Raw genomic sequence first — 24,089 nt, 5'->3', positions numbered from 1 at the left:
CTTTTAAAACACATATTTACAAAATGTAAATTACTAGTTACTGGATTAGAGAATTCCATCTGCATTAATATCTTGTAATGTGAATATATGAATTCTGGAGATGAAAAGTAACATGGAGAGTATTTTGCTTTAGGCAAATTAAGCAGAATAGAAATTACATAAACAGGGAAAACTAAATGGTAGGCTAGAAATTGTCTTGCAATTTTAAAAACAAAAAAAGGTTGTTTTAAACTACTTTGAAATTATTTTGATTACCTGCTATCGTTAAAAATCAAGATCTAAAATTGCTATCACTAGAAAAGACAAAAAAATACTTGATTTAAAATCAGATAGATTAATAAATTTTTTCCCTCTCTGACTAAAAAGAAAACAATATCATGTTTTAGTAAGTGATTTTTTAATCTCACAATTGTTTAATTCTTAAATGGAAATATTTTTTCAATTTATGTTCTGATATAGTAGTATTGGAAAACAGCACATTTTTCCCACATATTTTGACCACAAGGTGTTCACCAATGAAAAGCAAAACAGGTGGTTTTTCTTCTAAGCTGATCCTAACAGCACATTTTAGTGGTCATTCAACCTTTATTCAGTGACACACAAATTCTTCTGATTGTTTTAACCAATAAACAGTACTATTTCCTTTCAAAAAATGTAAATATCCCAGAAAAAAAGATTACATACTATAAAACTATTGAGTATGTCAAGTGAGTAGACTCCTTAAAATACACAGTACTAAAAATTTAATCGAGCTGTAGCAACTTATATAGCAGGAAATGAGCACTCGGACATGTTCACACTCACTTTAAATGAATGACAAGTTACTTACTTTCATCATTAGAAACATTCCCCAGAGAGGTGTGACTGGAATAACGTTTGTTTTCACTTTCATTGAGACATCGTTCAATCCAACTCTCTGCAAAAATAATAAAATATGCTCTTTTGTTTGTCTTTGCACAAAATATAAACTTGCAACAGATAAATCTAAATAAAATGTCAGCATTCAACAGATTATGATCTTGAACATTTGTATTAAAATATGCTCGGTCTGAGGATATTTAGCAAGAAAAATCTTTCTTGCTTTTAAACTTAGCTGTTGCTTTCTAGCTTCATTTTTTGGGGTTTTTTTTTGGTTTGTTTTTTTTTTTTTTTGCTTTTGAACTACAGAGGCTGAAACACTTCTGTGTACAAAATAAAGGTCCTCAGGATATTCTGTCCCCCATCACATGATACATTAAAAAATAAAAATCAAATTAAACATGGAAATCACACTAGTTTTCAAGTCTTAGTCTGGCAAAGGCTTATATCCTCGAGTATTCCTTCTGGTTTTGGAAGAAATCTTACCAGGTAAAAAATCAATAATTCATGTGAATTTGGTTAAATTGAGGATCAAACGGTGCTCTGTGAAGCCCAGTCCTACAACTTCATTCACACTGGTGGAGTCCCAGGCACTATCTTTTCCTCACTGGTACAAGTCCAATGTAGCAAGTCAGCAGCTGCTGAGCTGCTCAAACCTTTGTCACCCCACAGTGCAAATGAAACCACTCCTGTTCCTCCCTGTTTTTCAATACATTCCCACCAGTCAGATGAGTTACCTACAGCATTACATTGATTTGAATCCACTGTTCTTCCTGGAAGCTATAACTTATGTCCCCTGATGACTTTAGAGGATGCACCAGGCTCAGCAGAATATACTGTTACAGGTCTTCAGGGCAAAACTTACACCTTCTTATGTGTTTCCTTGGACAAAGTATGAAATATGAGTTCTTGAGTTTGTCTAAATCCCTAGGTATTGCTACAATAAACTGATCTCCCTCAAAAGATTATTTTTCAAGGGTGTGAACATGGGCAGAAACGAGTTTATGCTCAGAGAACTCCCTATGGTCAAAGCAAGAAAAAGGAGGATAGATGGAAGTCTGCAAGGCAAGCCTGCAAGTTATGACAGAAAACAACTCCACTGAGTGAAGAGATACACAAGAAACAAGGGGAAACAGGCCTCGCTGTCAGCAAACTGCCAGAGCCAGAAACACCTTCAAAAACATGGAAATGGCTCCAGATTCCTTTCCATAAGCCCCCCCCCCCCCCCCCCACCAGCCACCAAGCTACCTGCACAGCATAGGCAGTAGTCTGCCAGCCAGCAAAAGCCCATCACAGCAGCAGGCTTGAAGGGAAAGCAGGAACCCAGCACCTTGGGAAAGCTGCCCATCTGGTTTACAGAAGATAAAAGTTGGTATGACCTAATTTCAGTACTAGATGCCAGTAAACAAACAAATGGTCATGGCCAAATACATTCTGCAGGAAAAAATGCTTTTTAAACCCAGGCAGTTGTATAAACCTGTGCATATTCCTCTGAACACATCTCCTCTACTGCCATGTAAACAAAAGGGCAATGGCACCTGTGCAGAATCTCAGAAAGGGTATGCAGAGAACCCTTCAGAGCTAATTTGCAGGCCTTGCCACAGGACTCCAGGTACTGTTGCTTTGTGTGCTTGTGGTTTTCAGAAAGTGTTGTGGCAGCTCCAGGCTATTCCCCTCCCCAGTTATTCACAGTAGGAACATGCTGCAGTGCTGCCCTCACCAATCCTGCGTGCATCTTCCTCATTCACCACCAAGATATCTCTGCGTGCATCTTCCTCATTCACCATCACACTTGTGCCTAAGAAGCCTCACAGCCTGCTCCCTTAAGGTACTTTCTCTGAAAACCATCAAAAATCCACTTGTTGGCAATAGATTTTTAAAGGATATTTCTTCTTCCATCAAATTCAACACAGCCTTGTTTAAAAATCACTGTAAGACTGCTGACACCATGATATAAAACCTGCCAGCAGGGCCCGTGCTGTGAAATCAGCCCCTGCTCAGTTACAAACCCACAAGCCGGCGGCAGCTCCAACTTGGAGACTTTCCCTGGTTGTGCTGCTCAACTGCATGGGGTGGGGACGTATCACCTCCTTGTCTGAGGGCCAACACAAGAATATGGCTGCTTTCTGCCAGATTTCTTTTACTGCCCTAAAAATGAGCTCACAGCATCTTCCCAGTCCTATATTAGTACTGTGAGCTGTCTCACAGGTGAAGAGAAACTTGCTGCTGAGAGCAACATCAGAGAGAGGTGCAAGAAGCCTTGGGAAAGATTACCCTACCTCCTCCTTTCAGCACACAGCCATGGCTGTATATAATTCCCTTGGCTCTGAGCCCAGCTGCAGGGAGTAAAAGCAAAGGCGGCTGCCATTAGCACCAAGGGGAGACCAATGCCCAGCTCTGCCCTTTTCTTTTCCTGCCGGCACTGAGAGCTGGGAAGCTGGGATGCATCCTCTTCCCTCGGCAGCAGAGAACTGCCAGCAGCCATCTTTAGTCAAATTCCCTGCCTAAGTAGTACGAAAAAAACCCCAACTTTTTAAGTGTCACTCCATAACCATTTTCATAATCCTCGTTCACGCAGTGTCTGTGATAGCTGCGCACATTCCCCTTTTTGACAGGAAAACCGGCCAGTTTACACTGCCACGTATAAAGCCTGGAGCATGGTGCAGTTACAGTTTAATTATGTGCTGCAGCTCCTTTGGTCCTGAATCACCCCAGTTCAGCCTGCTGCAGCCTGAGTCTGGCTTTCCCTTTGTGGCTTTGCATTTAAATAGCTGATAGAAATTCTTCAGGCCTGAAAAGATACACGACTTGTCTGGCAGCAAAGAATGAAGAAAACTAACTCTTTTGAGCAAAAATGTCAGGGAGTTTATGGCAAATTTGTCAAATTATTTGGCAGATGACAAAATGTGACAAAACCAACTATTTAAAAGCTGTATTATCTCATAAAGCAAATTATGCAAGTATAAATAAATAAATATTCTAATATTAACTTCATTTACTAACTTCATTTAGTAATTTCATTTAATAACTAGCTATTTTTCTACTGTTGGCATTTTTACAAGGCTTTTAACTCCCAATATTAATAACAGTGTCTTCAGGTATTAAGAGAAAACACAACTACAGTTTTGATAAAATTTTAAATAGTCCCATCAGCCCACAGATCCCAGGCACAGTAACACCTGCCCAAAATAAAACAAAAGGAGAAAGAGGCAGAGCAAACAAAATCAAAACTCAAAATTAAGCTTGACTTTTATAAGGTCTTTCAGAGTTAATAACATTAGATCTTGTTCCAGGCCTAAGGAACACACTGGGTTCCCTCTACATGTTGAATGTTCTTGTCCTCATGACACGTGGGTGTGCCTGTCCCAGCAAGAAAAGGCCCATGGGGAAGCTCTGGTGTCTCCAGGCTGTGGTTCCATCCCAAGGCTGGCACCAACCGCATGACACTACTGTTCTAAATATGCATTGAGTCATGTGGGATGGAACTTTTTTTGCAATTAAAGCTTAATTATTGCACTTGAACCTTAGTTTTCACAGGCAGGATTTCACAGCAGGAAAACTTACAGTGATGGAGAGTTCAGGCAGCAACTAAGCAGAAGTGCATATCAGACCTGATAACAATGATGAATCGTTAACACAAGATGAGAAACCCAAAATTTCCAATGGGAAGTGTTTGTGAGAACAAAAGAAACTACATCCTAATACAGGCCATATTTTTACTCACTGCGTTTTTAGTGCATCAAGCCTTAAGGCATTTCCTCTCCCCCTCTAGGACTCCTTCCCATCAGGAGTCCCAGCACACTGTACCCTCAATTGTACTGAAACAAGGATCAGCATTAGTGAAAAAGCAAAATAACAGATTAGGAATAGCTAATAGTAAAATATAGTCACTTACTCATAACTGTGTCACAGTATGGAAACTATCATAATCTTACTAGCAAAGAAAGAAAATAATGTTTTTAATGGAATTTTGAGGATCCATCTTCAAATATCATAGCAACTATTTAATTTTGCACAGGTCAAGAGTGAACTGTAGTGAAACACACAACTGTGTTCCTCAGCCTTAAAATTTTTGTTATACAATTTTGCATACCACTAAATGCAAATACACTGTATCTGCTGTGGTCTTCCTACATGAGGGAAAGGAGACCATTATTCAAATTACAATAATTTTCCCAGTGTAAATATTGTGACAGAATAAGTTACTATTACACCAACAAAAAAATTAGAAATTGTTCAAAATTAAATGCTGAAAGATGAATTTAAAATAACTATGGAACTCTTTCTGCCCCTATTTTTGCCTCTTCTCTTTTTGATCCCAATCTTTCTAAAGCTGGCACATCCACTGAGACTCAAGCATCAGAGTATTTCACTTCCATTCCATGTGCCACACTTTTACCAAGAGAAGTTTAAACTGAATTTGTTTTCAAAAGCAGGCAGAGCAGAAGGTGTAGCTTCACCCTATCCCTACCAAGCCACTTCTTTTCAACAAACAGCGTATTTTTAATTGTATGGTATTTCAAAGATTGAGCTGGGGAGGTCGGCTTGGGAGCTCTGAGACAGAAATATGCAAGAGATGTTTAGGGGCAGGAACTTTCATGGAGTATCAGAAATAAGAAGCAGAAATGTTCTTGAAATTTATCTTTAACAAATTATTTTGACATTTTATCTCCTTCAGAAGTAAAAGCTTGCTTCTGGAACACATCTTTGAAAGGCTTCTCCTCCAGAGCCTGAGTTGAGGTGATGCAGCAGAGGAGCCTGTGTACTGCCAGTAGATTTAATGAGATAATTACTCCCTGTTTCTGTAATAGTTATTAGCTACCTGTATTTGCAGCCCACAGCACTCATTACTCCCACATGGGCATGCTGTAGCAAGAGCAGGGCAAGAGCCACTCAGGTTCCTCTCTGCAGAGAAGAAGAGATGGATCTAAACACAGCCACAATGGCTTCTGCTCCTGCTGTCCTGCCAGGAGGGTCAGGAGTAGCTGCAGTAACAGCACCACCTGTAATCACAGCCTCTTCTGACCTTTGGGAACCGCTGTGGCCACAGGCGATGGGGGGCTATGCCACACAGCTTGGAACTGAGCATACCCAGAGCTGCTGGCTACAGCCCTGTGGGCATGTGTGTATGCCCTGAAGGGAGAGAAGGAGGGTTTATGGGCAGAACAAAGCTCTGTGGCCCCCTAATCTGAGCTGCATTTTGCTCACCTCATTCCCTACACAGTATATACAGTACTGGTTTTCCAGTTATGCCATATCCTCTGATCCATGTGTGGTCACAGCACTGGCATAATTGGGAATCACTAATTTTTTGAAAGTGTATGAGATGAGAATCCCCATGTCCTAGAGACACAGCCAAGGCTTTGATAATGACAAAATTTGCACAACCATTTATTTCACCAAAGCCATAGCAATTGCATGAAAAGCCCTCTTATGTGCTTTCAGCTCTAGACTGGCTCTCATATTCCAAATTTTTAAGTCACCAAAAAGCATGACAATTTATTTAGGGAGCTGAACACAGACCAGCTCTTCTTCCACATGAGTTTGCATGTCACTGAAATAGAGTTATCACTGGAATAAGAATATAAGATTTGATAGGACCCAAACCACTTCTTGTGCTATATACTAACTTGGATGGCACAGCTGCAACAGTCCAGCTCCTTATCTTTATTCATGATTGCTCTTGTAATTTTTTGCCCATTTCTCGAGGCAAATTAAAAAAAAAAAAAAAAAAAAAAGTTGTGAGTAACTGTGAGAAAAGGTATCTAAAAGTAATAATGCAAATATAAAGGAACTAGCAAATCGTAGTGCATTTATAAGAGGACCTGATGGAAAAATTACTATTTAGCAGTGAGGACAGTCTCAATTTTACAGTTCCAGTGACAGAAGAGGAACTCCTCTCATGCATACAGTCTTAGCACCCCTCTGAGTTGTTTGATGTTCTCAGAGGGAAGAGTTACTTATCTCTTCCTGCAGTATCTCTTTGCCAAGTGTCTCAGTACCAAGCTGGCCAGCAACACTGTCTAGCTGCTCATCTGATCTGTAACCACAAGAGAAAGTGGTTGCTAACAGGAGATTTAGCAGGTAAACACAGTAACTCAAAAGCTCAAGAGGCTGACTGAAGGTCATAGAACCTCCCGTTTCCATTTTGATAGCCCATGGTACCAACAGAAGAGTTGATGGGATGATATTCTATATCTTTTCTTATTAATGAAACCATCACTGCCCTGACAGTGTCTTCTGTTGTCTGTTTCAGAGTAAGTGCTGAGGTTTGCAAGATTCATTGAGCTTTTCTCTGCAGAGCTGATCTTGCTGAACATGGTCTGAGACATGCCAACACTCCAAAAACTCTGTTCATGCTCTCCATGTTGCATCATTGCTGCAGACAGAGAACTTCTAACCTCTACATCTGTAAAATTCATAAAGTCTGAGTAGCCTGCCTGCTTCAGCCATCCCTTAGTGTGCTGAAAATCTAATTTCTAAATGCTATCTGAATGAAAGTAAGGAAAAATGAGCCAGTGCATGTAATATTTTGACAAATGCAAGTGAAGACTTCACTTTGTAACACTTCAATGTTTTGGAGCAATTGGCCATAGCTTATAAGACAAATCACAGTCCCTTAAAGGCGAAAGAGATGATCCCTTTCTCTCAGGAGTAGTGATCAGGAGATAAACCTGAAGTCTGACCCTCAAACTACTAAACACCTATTCTAGTACCTGCTGTATACAACATCCGGCCTGAGCAGAAGCAGGATTCATGTTCTGTATCTCTCTCACACCTTGCAGCACAGCACCGCTGGTTACAGGCACATCTGCCACCTGAGAAGTGCTGCTGGAGTGCTGTGCAGGTTGGTTACAGCAGCGCATTTCAAGCAACACACTGCTTGAAAGAAAGCAAACAAAAATCACGTCATCTACAAAGCCTCAGTGTACTGCAAAAGCAAGACCTAAACAAGATCTTGCTTAGCCTCAGCACATTGTTATGAATAAGTGTGTCTGTGACACGACAGGGCTTGGCAGCCACTGGCTCCCATTGAGGGCATTGAACTTACCAAAATCTACTAAAATCAAGCAGAACAAGCTACTAGGGACAGCCAATCACACAGTAGTTTTCTAAGACTTAGGTTTTCATAGATGATGTAATCAAAACGTTCCTCCTCTCCACTGCCAAATGAAAGGTTTCTGAGACCATAAAAGGGTCACTATCCAGCTGCTGTTCCCTGTAACTGCCTCAGCACATAGACACTCCTAGTTCACAAACCAGCTCCTTTCTAACCATCAAGGGGGACCTGCTCCTTGCTGCCTCATTCGGTGCCATCAGCTGGCAAGGCACACACCCTTCAGTCAGTGCATGCTAGCTGTCAGTAACATTTTCAAGCTCCACAGGAAATCATGCCAGTGTCCTTCTTGGTCCTGCACACCCATCTTCTGCTCTTCCAAGAGACCTGCTCCTCAGGGATGACAGTGACACATGGCCTTGGTGCAGATGGCAGAGCTGCTACCCTTACAAGCTGCCAGATACTTCAGTGTTTTGTTTGCTAATCTAACTTTTTACTTCATTTCCAACAGGGGAAAATGTCAGGCACTCTTGTTGCAGTCCTTTTGTTCTTATTTCTTGGCATACAATTCTATTGGATCTATTTCAGGGTTAATGGACATTGGTCCAGGGCACATTGTAGATGTTGGCAGGAATGTTTTTGTTCTCTTTTTTGTCTTATGATTCTGAAAAAGCATTGTGAAGATTCTCCATGATATCATAAGAATGCAAAGAATAACTCTCTTGCATGTGAGAGAGCTCTTTTGTTTTGTTTAGCCAGATCTTCACTCCCAGTATTGATTTTCTGCTAAACTATTTGATAAAATATATTAAAAATTGACCTACTTAAACTAATAACAAAAAGCACCACAGTTAATAATTTTTAACTCCTCCAGAATACTTGGGCAGAAAAGCTGGAATTTATGAGATGTGCTATTCTTATGCTGTGCACTGTGCAGAAGTTCATCTGAATGTTTCTTTCATTTAAGTATTCTGGCAACAATATTCCTTGTTATGAAGGTGCACCCTAAATGCAGATAAAACACCCCCAGAAGCCCTATAATACAAGATGTTTCTGAATAATGATTCTGGTGTTTAGGGCAGCCTATACCCTGGATCAAATAAGGAACTCCTATCTGCCCCCTTCTCTGGAATCACACAGCACATTGCTATTGCATTTCCAACTCAATATGCATGTTAATTAGAAGTAGCCCTTTCCCTCTCCCAGTCACACACAGATGCTATCTACTGTTTCATTTTGAAGAGTAAGTTTCACCAGACCAGTAATGGCTGCTTGGTTCTTGCTTCATCAAAGCCATTCCTCATTTAGCAGAAAAGCAAACCTCACTTGGTCCGATTTCAGTGCGGTGACATTTCCTCACATTCCCTTAGTGACACCAGTAACTGACCAATTCAGCTCTCCCAGTGCTGAACTTTAACTTACATGGTTGTGCAACATGCTGCCAATCTTTTCATCAGTAAGATCATCACACACATCATGTGCCTTCCAAGCACCAACCCTGCAGACAGCAAAATGTGCCCTCATGCTTCCCCAGCAGGATGTGTTATGACTCCTTGGTCCATCAGGATCTGCTGCATAACTCAATGGAAAGGCTATCAGTGTCTCCAATTTAACTACAATGCGCCCTTTCAAGGAAATGCATACATGTCTCTTGATCGTTGCCAGACCTATGCTTCTCCAGAAAAAAAGCTCAGAGTCAATTGATGCCCCTTTTTGCCCCAGATTCCATTAACTCCTTATGCTATTAACATGAGACACACAAGTGAGCTCATAGGGCCTTAAATTCTAGGTACCTCTCCCATCTCTTCCACCCTGCAGCAGTCTCTTCTCCCAAGCTTCTAGGTTAGACATTCCCAGCTGCTGCCATGGTCTCTCAGCTTACTAGTGTGCATGAGAAGACATGAAGTTCTCAAATCCTTAATTTAGATCAGCTTCATTATTACACAGGGCTGGAATCATTTGGCTGAGCAGGAGAGCTATGGCTCAAGAAACAGAATTTGCATCAAGTACCCATGAAATGCTTCTCTCTGCCTCAGGAGCTGATGAATCCAGCAGGCAGGCCAATTTGGCACAGAGATAGTAGTACATCAGTAAGACAGCCCCACAAAGGTAACAAAATGAAAATATGTGAGATGTGGGTGAGGGATACACAAAACACTAGTTGTGGGGCTCAGGGGGGAGAGAGAGGAGTGGCAAGGCTGGTTGTTGGAAAGGAGGTGAGAAGAAAACAGAAAGGAAAAAAAAGAATGAATGAGAAAGAAAAAGGCATGGTCAGAAATAAAGGATTGGAGAAAAGAAAGTAACTATAGAGACTTTCAATTTTTTTCTTTTTTTAATCAGGAGAAAAGAGGTCAGCTCCTAAAGGAATGAGGCTACAGTAAATATTTCTCATTAGAAACAGCATCCAGTCGAGCAGACTGAAAGAACATAAGAAGACAGACCCAAGTGTGCACAGAATACATGACTCAGGTGTTAGGACATAATCACAGCAGTAGGAAAGAGACAATCCTTTGACTGAAAAAGAGTGTGAACTAAAATATAGAGAGGCTACATTGACTCAAATGGTGACCCCTTTTCCTCCCTTTATGAATATCTACTCCATATCTATCTGTAGCTCATTATTGTCAAAGGATGCTGCCATGACATCATTCACAACCATTTGGTGGGTAAATATGACACACCAGACAGAAACAAATGAATGCTGTTGCTCTCAGAATGAACACAGAGAGTATCTGCCTACCAAAACTAGCAGAGACGACATTAATAAATCATCATAACATCCCCCCACAAAGATTGGTACCCTTCAGAACTAATTTCATGCTGTTAGCTTTACAGTCTAAATACGGTTGACAAAAAGTCTTTGCTAAGTCCCGATGTGCCTAGACTTACAGATTTGTAAGCCTTGTATGAATTTAATCCCTTCCAAACTATCTTCCCTTCCTTTACAAAGTACTATGAAAGTAGACCAGAGCTTTTAAAACTAGGAGCCTGGCTCTTCTGAGAAGACTCTAGTCTCCCCTGAACAATATGCAAAGCAAACTCAGGGAGGGAACATGAGAAAAAAGAGAAGTCTTCTTTCCTCCTTCTTTTTTTGCCCAAGACTCACCAAAACAAGAGTCTAGTATTGAATATTCAGCACTGAATACTAACTGCTCAATAGATGGTCTGTTTGCAGAGCTCAAAGTGGAAATGACCCAGCAAGGAGGAGAGGTGAACACACTGCTCCATCCATGTGATTAAACTGCTCTGTAAACGCAGTCCTCCCCGCTTCTACCCACCTCATTACAATGGAGGCCATTTGCTGCCCCTACCACAACTCATTTTTAAAAAAATGTTTGCATTAGAGGGGCCCCTGAACCAGTATTGTCCCCGTGACTCTACATTTAGGATAGGAATGTGAGTCCCAGCTCGGGAAAACCTGCGCTAGCCAGGCAGTCCAACCAGCAGGATGTGCTACTGCCACTGCTTGGGAAAAAGAAAGCACTGGCATAGTTTACAGAGGAGCAGAGCAGGGAACAGTCCCTGCTTTCAGCCTGCACAGAGCATGGGGTGAACACCACCAGGCAGCTGCCTTGTTCTGCCATGGACCTTGGAAGTCTCTTCAGTTCTCCTCCTCTGAGTTAAGACATTTTGCTGTCATACAGTGAACACCCAGGAGGCCAAGCTGTGACAGAGGCTGGTGTGCAAACACAACACATCGTTTAGCAAATGGGTCATTTGCACTATGCCTCTCATAGGGCCAAATTTCCCTTGAAAACAAAAACATTATTGATTGTACCCTTAACCCCAAGAGGTCCAAAAGAAGCAGCCTTTTACTTACACAAAGTGCACATTTCAGACCTGTACTGCCAAGAGCTCCTGCTCCAGCTCTTTCATCACGTTGTCCCCAGTGGGACCTCTGTCTCACGTGCAGCACTGGGCACAGCTCCTTTCCTGGTGGCCCTGGGGTGCCAAGCTTGTTAGCCAGCAAATCTCTATCCTGCTGCTTAGCCTGGTCTGGCAGACAGAGAGCTGGAGCTGAAGGGCTGTGGTGAGGGATAAGTGAGTCCCTCCACCACCACATGAGCCTGCGAACGCAGGAACACCCACTGCAGGAGCAGGTGTCCTTCATCACAGAGCAGCACAGGTCTGCCATGCCCTGACACACAGCACCTGGGGACCAGGACTCCACTTTTTTATTGCTCTGCTCCGTATTTTTTTTATGGTGTCTATCAGGCCACTGTCACCTTAAGGACCAGCCAAGAATTTCTGTTTCCCCTTTTGCTTAAGCTTTTTAAGGAGTAAAGGAACAGGAAGGATTTTACCTTCCTCTGAGCATCAGAGATAGCAACAGCCAGAAGTAGGGTACCTAGAAGCATTAAGCACTCATTTGCTTAATTAGGACATTCTGCCATAGGCTTGTGTTTAAACTGAATGTCAGATGAGGGTGGGAACCACACAAGGCAGGTTGTTGAGGATTTTTTTCCCTTTTGAAGGGTAAGGTTTTGTCTACTTTCTACAACCAACCATGAATTTTATTCAACAAATGGTCTGTTTCAGCAAGATCCTAAAGTATTAGGAAAACATACAGCCTTTCCTGCTTGGTATCTAAAACAGCTCCTGATTTTTTTTGCAGCAGATTGCAGCAGATTGCACCTTTGTCATATGGTACTGAAGTGTCCTTAGTAGTAAAAAGGATGTTTTGTGAGGTCTTTTGAATCAGGTGTGCATTGCTGTCACCATGGGGGAGCCGGCTCTGAAACACAGGTGATTCCACCCAGCACCAGATGACCAGTCATGAGACCCCACTAATGAACTGGGCTCTTCCTCCATATTTCCCTTCCTCAGCTGTAGCTGAAGTAGTTCAAACACTCTTGAAATAGTTTAGCAGTAAAAAGGGTTCTAGAAGGGAGGAAAGAAAAAAAAAAAAAAAAAGAGTGTATTAATGGTTCTAACATTGTATTTAGTGGTACTTCTACTTTTTGCTTTTTTCACTATTTTTAAATTTCCTTTGTCACTGCATTTCTGGGATTTATTGCTTTACAAGTATAGCACAAGCTAGATCTCAACATACAGACCTCTACAAGAATAGAAAGCTCCTTTTTTTTTTCTTTGTTGACCTGTAGATCTCATTTGCAAACTTATATTTGTTTATAAGACATTTTTCATTTAATGAATTTTACTTGCCTTAATAGGAACATCTCTAAGTCCTGCCCCAAGTAGCCAAACCAGCTGAAGAAACAGGAGTCTGATAGTATAATTCTAAGGAGTGGAAGTTTAAAAAGAGAGGAAAGAGAAGGTGAATGACAACAAGTATTTCTACTTACAGTATTCTTTAATTAAAAAAAAAGGCAGTAATTTCTAACACTTGAAACTTGGAGTCCTTTCTTCCAGGCAAATATCAGTTTTTTTCTAGATACATTCTTAGCAAGGAAATGAAAGCCCCTAGAGAAGAGGATTTTGTGGTTTTAATTGTTTCAGTCTCTGCCATGGGGTTCATGAGTGCCCAAAGCTCCAGCATAAAATCTGTCAGAGTGATGATCGCAGCATCAGACTGTGACTACAGCCAGTCTAGAGAACAGATGAAATCCCAGCATTTGTCCCCAGCCTACTACTCTGAAATGAATGCCTCTAATTCCCAGGGCTGTAAGTTTCAGGGAATCAGTCATTCAGAGAATATTCTGGCTATCTGAAATATATGATTTGCTCTTACGATAATATTTGGTATCCTGTTCAAAAATGCTCAGCATAAGCTGCTAATTAATTGTGAACATATCATTCACAGCTTTGAATCAGCTCCTTGGTTCCTGTAAGAATTTCCATCTCAGAGAAATTAAGTTCATTTACCAATAAAAGAAAACAAAGTGCTTAACTGTAGCTGAAGTGAAGGAAACAAGACAGCACTGAGCCTCACATTTCACATTTCAGACTTGAGGCAAATTAAGCTGCAAATGAGCTTTCTCTTACTGGGTGCAGTGAGAACCAAGGCTCTGTTTAACCCTCTCCACTTTTTCCTGATTTCAAATTTATCATAAAGGGAAGAATGGTCAAAAGCATTTAATTCAACATGTGTTTATATGCAGACAGCTCTTGCAGCAAGCAAGAAAGACTGATGCTGACTTTACGCACCATCTCTAACACTGGCTAGTATTTCATAGCTACTAAACTACTCTTGCTGCAAATCTCCTGAGAGAAAAATAAATGTAAATTAAGACGGGCCAGTACCACTAGTTATGCATGTAAAATAGCTACAATTAAGTTATTACACATTTCCAGCTGTGGGGAGGGATCATTACATGCTAACCCTGGGCATCTCCCCTCTCTCAGGCACACGCATGGACTTCAACAGGTGTTTCCCTTGTAGAGCCACTGCAGCATCAGGACCCATCTCTAACAGCAAATTGTATTAACTTTAAAAGTTCCCAGAAAGTCCCTGGCACATATATACAATTCTACAGGATCCTAAAGAGGTGATTAAACACGCCAGTGGTCCAGATATCCTAAAAAATCCGCATAGGCCTCCACTGGCTTAATCATCGCCACATACTCTTCCTTCCTACACTTGTTATCTATAGGATTGCTCAGCCATGGAATAGCCTTTACACTATCCATCTTCCTCACCAGTATGTCAGCAACCAAATCCCCTCAGCTGCCAGGATGCTGGGCTCCAGCAGGGTGGGATCATACCGGGTACTCATTTTCACACACAATGAAACAAATAGAAAATCCAGCACAGATGCAGGGAAACAGACAAGAGCGTGAACTCAGGAAATTCACAAACCTCAGCACTCTCAGAATTTTGAGCTAATTATTTGTACTCCAATGTCATCAATTATCCCCAAAGGACTGACCTTATATTTGTATTAGTTACATGACAGCCCACCACTGCTCTCAAGGCATTGTTATGATCAATCAAACCCCAGCTGTATATAGGCCACCTCTTCAAAAATCTTGAACGGGAAGAGGTACTAAAATTTCATCACCAAGTAGATTTCAGTGATCCCACGGTTTGATCTTTAGTTTGCTATACCAAAATCCTATGTTTGGAAATAGTATTCCAGAGGATGCACCTCTTTATGACCGTCCTAACTTGCAAACCAGCTGAAAATTAAGCTAGCAAAATGCAAAGGTGTTTACATTCAGAGACACTGCAGATTTTCCAGCTACGCTAACCTTCTTCCTTGCCTGCACATTCAGTGCATTGCCAGCTGAAAATCAGCCTTCTTTTCTAAAGGCAAGCAAGCCAACAACCCTGATGGAAGCAGGATACTCTTCTGATGACTTTCTGTGGGACAGCTGTAGCAGCATCACAAGTATCTTAGCACAAAATGGTCCCTTCTACATTTGAGAAGATCTTTGCTCAATATATGTTCACTATAGTAAAGGTGCACCTGAAATAGACCAGTTGAGGCTACAGTTTTCTTTACAGTCCATTGTCAGAATCCAGAGTCTCTTTTGTAATGAGTATTACACTCAAAATCTTGAGGACTGTAAACCATAACCTGCAACTTAAATAAATGAAAGTTTCCTATAGCTATTCTTATGCAAAACCTTGTTTTAGTTCTTTTTTCTTTCCATCCTTTCAAAGATCTTTACTGCAGGTAAATATTACAGAGCAGTGAAAAATATCACAATTGCCTCTCCCTAAGAATTTTAGAATTAATTCATTAGCAGACAAGTAAATCATAAAATCATTCTTTTCTCTGAGTCAGACTTAAAAGATGAACTTCTTAGGTCAAGGTAATTTTCATCACATTTCAAAACCTCTAAAAAATCCCAACAGATTTTACAAAGTTATTAAAACCCCCTCAGAAATGAAGACCTGATCCAGTGACAGGACCTGGGTTTAGATCCTTATTCTGCTGCCGCTGCTGAAGGCAGAGGGAGATGACAGGAATTGGGCTCTGCCATGCAAACATTGCCCACACAAACTATGCAGCTCACAGAAAACACTTTTTATTGTTTTTTGTTTCCCTGCTCCATTTCTTTAGTTTGCAAAATCTTGTAAGATACAAAATTACATACGACAAATACTCAGGTTCAACTATATAACAGACCAGTGGTATTTCTTCTGCATCTCCATATGGTATCAAATTTAGGATTCAAAAGAATCATTGGATCATCCTAACTGCTCAGCAGGTTAGAACCTTTATAAACACAAAATCTAAACCATAAAGAACGGATTTTTTCCTTATTGGAATAAAAAAGTATGAAAAAAGCATGAAAAAAAGGAAAGGAAAGGAAAAAAGCCAATAGCAAGCTTCCTCTTTACTGTGTTGCAATAAGCAAAGCAAACAGTTTTCAGAAGCAAAATCAACCATTTGCTTGGATTAAACAAATCAGGACCTAGGATCACACACTTTAGCATCATACATGCATTCTGAAACGTCACAGCTCCATTCCCAACTAGCATTCAAGTATTTAGTATCAATACTGGTGATTTCATTAATTGAACCAGGATATGAAAGCCATTAATTCTCTTCAATCAATGCTTAATATGCCGGGTCGTAGCAAAGGTCACCCACCACTGCTGCAACACCTGTCTATGTTGATAAGAAGATAGACTGAAATCTGGCCACTGCCACAAAGTTTTCGACACAGGCAGTGGAAGCAGCCTTTCGTGGTTCAAACAAACTGCTTTAAGAGCCTAATCCCGACGTCCTTGACAGCACTGAAAGGCTTTCTGCTCTTTTTAATGGGCTTTGGATCAGCTCCTAAGGCCCAGCTTCAAGTCCCAAGGATCTCATCCATCTAGTGCCTGAAAACCAGCGGAGGTTTTGCCTGGCTCCAACACAGAAATAAGTAGGGCTATTTACTGAGCTGTGCAGGAAAGTTACGCTTCAAGAACGCGCCTCTGTTTCCTTGGGCTCCTGCTCCCTGAGCGGCGCGGCGGGAACTTCCCCGGGGGTGCCGCGGGGCAGGGAGTTCGGCAGCCCCCCGGGAAATCCACGGCGCCCCGCGTACCCGCACGCCGCTCCCGAGCGGGCGGCATCCCCCTGCGCGGGACGGCTCCTGCGGGACGGCGCGGGGCCGGGCCGCAGGGCGAGGGCTGTGCCCCGCCGGCAGCGCCCCGCACTCACCTTGCCGATGTCACTAGGGGGGGCTGCGGCGGAGGAAAGCCGCTATGAGTGCTCGGGATCGCCCGCAAAGCTTCTCTCATCCGCTCCAGCCGCCCCTCGAGGAGCCCCGGGCGCTGGCCCCGAGCACCCAGCCCGCCACCGCCCTCTTGCCAGCCCCGACTCCTCCGGGGTGAGACGGGGCGCGGTGCCGCTGTCCCAAGGCAGCTTGCGGGCACGGAGCTGTCGAGTGCCGGCGGGGCAGCGAGGTGAGGGCAGGGCCGAGCGCAGGGCAAGCCTCAAAGCCAGATACATCCCCACGGAATGACCCCTTAGTGCCCCACAGCGAAGGGGAGTCCGGCGGCGGCTCGACGGCTCCTGGCCCGGCTCGGGGGAGTTACGAGCTTGAGAAACTACACCCGGGGACGGGCGGCCGACTGACGGGGTTAAAGGCGGCGGAAAAACCATGCGATGAAACATATAACAAACCCGTCGGCAAGGGCGTGTGACCCTACTGTGTGGGCCGCGGGAGAGCCCCGAGGGCAGCTCCTCGCCATGCCCCGCCGCGCCTGGGCTGGGCCGTCGGGGCCGGGCGCTGCTGCGGGTGCGCTGCCGCTGTCCCGCCGGACACCTGGGGTTGGGGGCTCTCCGGGAGCCCAGGCGGCCAGAAAGCCCTTTGGCCTTGGTGACAGCCCCCACGGGTCACTCTACAGGTTAGAGGAACGGGAACTAAACTCTTTGGAAACACACGGCACTGTTGGGATAGGTGAAGGAACCAAACCGTTCCCCTGCCTTAAAATTAGAATTGCGGGTGTTTTGGTTTTTTTAATCCCGGTGGTTTAGGGAAAATCTGTTGAAGATGAATTAAAACATGACTGATTTTTTTCAATGAAGCCATATTTCTCCACAATGCAAAAGGATCTTTACATAACAACTGAAACTCAGGAGAAAAGCTAATTGGATTAAGTCCTGTGAAAGGGAGGTTAAGGTGTCTGAATGAGACAACTGCAAAGCTCCACTTTTCTTGCCATCTGCTTAGCAAGACTAAAGTGTTTTCTGATTAATATTATCTTAATCAATCATGCTGCCTCTTATTACAACCTTACTGAAATTAGGAAACGAACTTCCTTCTCTCGGCTAAACCCGAGAACGGATAATTCTTAAAGGAGGGACAGAAAATGCGAGGCTTTTTTTGTTAGGTTTGGTTTTTTTCTTTCCCTAAAGGCCCGTTCCTCTCGACAACGAGATGTTGCCGGCAGTCCCCTTAATCCCGCCTAGCAGTGCCGCCGGACGGCAAGAGAACTTTGTCTAACATCCTCTTAGCTCCTGCACACGCTCTGACCCGAACTCAACGATTCCTTCCCCGCCGAACACTTTCTCCCCAGAACAGCTCGTCTGGGTTTTGTCCCGGGGACTCCGCAGCAAATGTGGCCCAAACCCAGCTGGTGTCGCCGGTGGCCGGTGAGGGGCCAAGCCTACCCGGTGTATCGAGCGCTCCACGCTCGGACCGCTGCAGGAACAGCCGAGCCGGGTCGGGCAACACCCCTCCCTTCTCTCTTTTCGTCCTTGTTTTTAATCAATATTTAAATTTTACAAAGAGCCCATCGGCCGCCTTGGGAACTAGGGATGAGAAAGACCTTCGCAGGTTTGTGGCGGCACGGAGCGAAGCGGTTCCGAAGCGGGACCCTTGCCCCGTCTCCACCTGCACCAGATTGACCGGCACAGTGCCGGCAACACCGGAGGAGCCGGGAAGGAGCGGCGAGGCCCCGAAAGAGCGGGGGAACGCGGCCTGCCGAGGCCGTCGGGGAGGCGCGGAGGGGACCGGATCCCTCTGCGGGGTTGGGGCAGCTCAGCTCCGCGGCCACCTCGCCGCTGAGCACGGCGGTCACAGCCGGCGCAGCGGCTGCCGGAGGGGACGGGATAGATCAGGAGCGGGCGGCGGGAGGGCCATTCCCGGGCTGAGCCCTACTAACCTGCGGGCTGTCCGCCTGGGGAATGCCTGGGCGGGCAGGCAGGGAGGGAGGGGGTGTTCTCTTGTGCTAATAAAATAAATGAAATTTTCAGAGGTGACTGTGGCGCCCGCCCGCCCTCCTCGGCAGGCGGAAGCCCGGGGGCTGCGGTGGAAACCGCGGGAGCGCGGGCAGGGAGGCGGGAGGGAGCGGGAGAGCAGGGGCCGTCGTTTCGGGAGGCTGCCGGCTGACAGCGGGAAGACCTAGGCCTGGGGCCTGGCTCACGTCCCCCGCCGCCGCCCCCGGGCCGGGCCAGGCGGCAGAGGCGACCGTCGGGTGGCGGAGCGCGGGCCGCGGCCCTCGGGGAGGGCGGCCTCGCCTCTGCGGCCGTCCCGGTCCCCTCCCGCCGGGGCTTCTCCCCGCTGGCGGCGCCCGCTGGTGGTACTTCGGCCACGGTTCTCCCGCCCGGTTACAGAACCGGCCAGAGCATCTTTTGGACGTGCGGGGAGAGAGACCCAGCCCTGCACTTCCCCAAACTTCCTTCCCTCCGAATCGGCCCAGCCCCGACTTTGCCCGCGGGACAGGATGACCTCGGTGCTGGGCTTGCCCTAACCCACCAACCATCTTCCCCAGCAAACCCAGTTTTCTCGCCCAAACTGTTTTCCCGCCTCGTTGCTGCACTAACCTAAGTGAGCGCCTAAAACTAGAAGCGGAGAGGCAATTAGTTTGCTGGCCGACAGCCTGTGATGAAGGGCGAAAAAAGAAAAATTAAAAAAACCAAACCAAAAAACACCCTCTGCTCCATCGTATCTGCAAGTGGAACCATAGGGCTCCTCCAGCCCGGGAGCGAGAGCTCCCCCTCCGCGTCCCCCGCACCCCGCTGCCCCGCACACGCCCGGGCTCATTTGCCTGCGAGGCCGGTGCGGCGGGCGGCTCCCCCCGCTGCCGCCCCCGTCGCCACGGTCAAGTTGAAAAGTCCTCCCTAACGGGCGAAAGGAGCCCGCTGCCTGCGGGGGGGACTTACCTGTGGAGTCCATATCGGGTTCCTCCAGCAACCCGCAATGCATGCTCTTCCCATGGACGGACGGGAGCCCCAAGGTCCCGGGGTGTGCAGAGCCCCTATCTCAGAGATACGCAGGGGAGAGGGAGCAGGGTGGCGGCGAGGGGGTGGGGAGAGAGGGCAGAGGCAGATAGTTGGGGGGGGGGGGGGTGTAGAGCGGGAGAGAGGGACACTCCGTAATCCAGCGGGGCAAAGCCAGACCCGTCAAAATGTTTGCGGATGTTTCATGGGAAAAAGCATCATTTTATAGAAGCCCTGATGGGAGAAATGTCATTGATAGGCCAGCCAGCCTGATGAATGGCTGCTACTCAGATGGGGATGTGGCAAGGCTCAATGTGAAGCCCATTGTGATGCTGTTTTGAATAAGAAAAGCTTTCCTCCAAAAAGGGGGGGCCTTAGATCTACGCAATCCCAACACTTCGACTTCCCTCTTCTATTAGAGCATTAGAAACGTTTTTCTTATTTAAAGTTCCAGCCGTCTTTCCACTCCTCTTTTCCTTCCCCCAACCCCCACCCAAGGTCCTTGGCTCATTACAGACCGAGATCAAAATTGGCTTAGATCTTCAAACGGGCAGTAGGTTTGGGGTTGTGCTCTTTGGGGCTGCCGGGTGTGCGTGCAGCGCGGCCGAGCTCCCCTCCTCCTCCTCCTCTTTCTCCTCCTCCCGGTGGGCGCTAGGTTAGGATCCTTCGCGGGCACATGGCATTGGAAGCTGCACAGCTTCCTAAATATCTTGTAAGCTTAGTTTACTGGAGAGAAAAAAAAAAAAAGAAAATAAAAGAAAAAAAAAAAAAGGCGATGTGTGTGGAAAAGAGGGGGTGTGAGGATAGAGAGAAGTTGCCAGTATCTCTGCAAGCGATGCTGGCACTGCAGACCTGCAGCAGGGACTCTCGTGCGTTTCCCCGGGCCTCAGGGAGAGAGAGCAAGGCGGGGTGGGGGCTGCTCGCCACCGGCTTGTCTGGCAGCGGAGAGCGGCTGACCCGGAGAGCTTTCCATGGGACTGGGCGGAAAGCAGGGGGCTGGGAGATCCCGATTGCCAAGAGAATTGAAGAACTAAACGGGTGCATTTTCGAACTGATGTTGCCTCCCAGCTTTAGTCCGAGGATGCGAGTCTCCCTTTTCGGGTTAGTGGAACTGCGGGGGGAGAGTGGGGCAGTTCAGAGGCTGGAAAAAGTTGCTTATTCTGCGTGCGGTTGTATGTGCTGGAAGTGGAAGTAAAAGTGCAAAGCTAAGGCTCTGATAAAAGTGGCTGGTTTAGGGAAGGAAAAGCTGTGATTAGAATATGAATAGAGCTCCAGGAGAGGAAGAGAAAGGGGGATTATAGCTGAATTACTTTGACCATGGACAGAGCCAACGTTTTCCACTCTTCTCCCCCTCTCCCCTCCCTACACCCAGACTACCCCCTTCCCTCTCCCCGTCGGGGAAAAAAAAAAAAACAACAAAACCACCAACTCCACACAGCAAAACAAGCGGCGAGGTTGCTAAAGAGGAAGCTCCGCGGTGCCTTCGCATCCCCAGGCGGGCCAGCGGCGGGGGAGCCGGCGGAGCACCTCGGCCCCTGCGGGCCGGGCCGGGCGGGCACCGGGGCGGCCGCTGCGCACCCCCACAGGCCGAGTTTTGGCGTGGGGACGCCCCCAGTCTGCACTAAGTAAAAATAATATCGGAGAGAGACGATGCAAAATAGAGTACGCAGCCGGCGGAGAAGCCCTCGCAGTGGCGGCGGGGACGCCGACAGGTTCTGCCCGCCGCGGGGATGTGTCCTGCGAGGCGAGAGCAACGTCTTCGTGGCTGATGCTTCTCCTCCCTCTGCCCTCTACACCACCAAAAAATAACTCCAACCCAACGCAGGGGCTCTGCTCCTTCCCGACGGCCATAGCAATCCCGACGGGAAACTTCCATCTCTCCGTTCCCCGCAGCACTCGGTGCCGCCGGGCTGGCTCTGCTCCAAGCGGCACCGCACCGGGGCCCCGACGGGGCGGGCATGGCAGAGCTCTGCGACGCTGCCTCCCCACGACGGCGCGGCCTGCGGCTCCTGCTGCCGCCCCGGCCTTACCCAGAAGGACCCATCGGCCCCGGCCCGCCCTCCTCGGGGCTGCCCGGCACCGGCTGCCGCCCCCGTGGGGCTCTGGCCTGGCCGCCTTGCCCACACCACCCCTATCGGGGAGCCTCCCGCTCTCACAGCGACTGGACACGCTTAGCCCCGCTGCTAAACGCCCCTGCGGACTGTGCGGGTGGATTTTCATTGTCACCGCCAAAACGGTGACATTTCTCCACCTTTTTATGGATTTCCCCCACTTTCTTTTCTCCCAGGTCTTTATCGTGAATGATGCAAGCCTTAAGGGAGGCCCGAGGGAAGGCCGTGGGTGAGGGCCCCTCGGTACCAGCCTGCTCTTTTCAGGAGAGTCCCGGGCTCCGTGCGGGGGCAGAAGACCCCCAGAAACCTCAGGGACATTTTTGTCTCAGAGCAGGGCCCGTTCTTCAAGGGGTTTTGAAGCCCTCGTTATCTTTAAAACCCAGGAGATGCCGCCGGCACCGCCTGTTTGCGGGGAGTTACCTGGTGTCACCATGGCTTCCAGCGGGTGGTCACAGCCCCCGGCAGCCCCAGGGCCGAGGCGCCCCAGCCCTGGGCCGGCACAAGCCCGCGGGCACTCGCCATCCATCGCTCCGTGGCGCGGGGAGGTGCCCGCAGGCAGGGGCCCGGCTTCTGGAAATGTGGAACACCTGCTGAGGCAGCCGCAGGGGATTCTCCGCAGGGGGCACCCTGCACCTGTAGAAATTTCACCTTCACCGGTGTAAAGCTTCAGAGATGCTTTTGTGTTGCTGGTATTTTAGAGATGAGCAAAATTAAAATACACGATGTGTGAAGATAGGGATATCTTTCGGGGGGCGATGAGAAGGATGGGATTTAGCATGGCCTGGATGTCTGGAGGCTTGGGCTGTTCTTTGGCAGGATGCAAAGGTGTGCGTTCTCTATGGAGGATGATGCATGGGTAGGATCAGCAGCACTTTTGTTAGACCAGAGATACCTGCTGCAATGTGTTTACTCCCTGCCTTTCCAGGTTAGTTCCTGTCCCCACATTCTTGTGGAATATGTCAATGCTGTTGCCTTCCAGCTTACCTAACCCCCCCTCCAGTGTCTCCAGGTCACCCCAGTGTACTTCATAGCTCCATTACTGTTTCTTGTTTGGGTTTTGCTTACCTATTTAACTAGAATCTCATGCCTCTGGATATCACATAGGACACTTATTAAAGTACTTTATTCTTCTGAAAGCACAGAGCATCACCTGTGCTGCAGGCTGGCATTCTTCAGATGGAAGCACTACAAGTCACTAGCTACAGTTTTTGATTTAATACAATGGGCAGGTCTCAGCAAGGATGCAAAAAGTATACAATTGGGAATTTTCATTCCAAGTTCTTGCCTTGGATCATCCACAAGCCATAAAATATATGGAGATTAACCCTACACTGCATCAGATGATGCATTTTGAGTGGATCGGGATTCTGCTGCTATTGTGAAAAGAATATCACCTTTATTCAAGAATATAAACTTTTGTTGGTGCAGGAAGGGAGAGGAAGATCATCAAGAGAAGAGAATACACATTCCAGGCTGCTGAACAACTGCACGCAAAGCTCACATACCAATTTAGGTGACCAACAGATAATGAGTTTCTTTTGATGGTTCAGCAAAACAGAGGCAGAATGGAAGTATGACAGTTTGTATCAACTTACCATCCAGGTATTTGGAGATCTTTCAGAAAAACACATTTCTAGGACTGTCTTTTACTCTACAGCTGTCTGTGCCAGTAGGCTGTGAACACACTTTTTTTGACATAAAAAGCTCCTTATGCTGGTACTACACTCTGAGCATCTGTACTGAACTCTAACAAATATTTTGGGGAAAAACCCCAAGAAAAGCATTTTCAGCAAAACTACTGGCACAGGAACAACAACAACAACAACAACAAAAAATCAAACTGTTATATATTAATTTAGATAATTCTACTAAATGCAACTTAAGGCTGAAGTTGTACTGAAGTTTTCCCATAGATTCCCAGGCAGCCTGCATTAGTTTTAGGAATGGATGGGAATTGCTCGTAAAAGGAATTACATAAGATGGCTCTTTGCAGTACCA

General features: G+C 46.1%; 1 protein-coding gene across 7 annotated transcripts in view; it reads right to left on the bottom strand.

The window, feature by feature from the left end:
- The window catches only part of RFX4 (regulatory factor X4), an 87,359-nt gene extending 66,686 nt beyond the window's left edge, over positions 1-20,673 (bottom strand). Inside the window, exons 1-2 of one of the 7 annotated variants that reach the window (XM_077178478.1) lie at positions 20,499-20,673; positions 830-916 (exon numbers count right to left, since the gene is read on the bottom strand). Coding sequence is in view for 4 of the 7 variants with exons in the window: in XM_077178481.1 (XP_077034596.1) it covers positions 830-916; positions 19,924-19,966 (130 nt within the window). In the remaining 3 variants the exon portion in view is untranslated. Of the gene's footprint in view, positions 1-829; positions 917-19,923; positions 20,416-20,498 lie in introns of those variants that run through there. The other 6 variants (XM_077178481.1, XM_077178475.1, XM_054631510.2 and 3 more) reach the window with 6 other exon arrangements.
- Positions 20,674-24,089: the final 3,416 nt, after the last annotated feature.

This window comes from Agelaius phoeniceus, chromosome 5, assembly GCF_051311805.1.
Source record: "Agelaius phoeniceus isolate bAgePho1 chromosome 5, bAgePho1.hap1, whole genome shotgun sequence".
NCBI lineage: Eukaryota > Metazoa > Chordata > Aves > Passeriformes > Icteridae > Agelaius > Agelaius phoeniceus.
The sequence above is the reverse complement of the archived record's forward strand: the minus strand, read 5'-3'. Positions and strand labels throughout refer to the sequence as shown.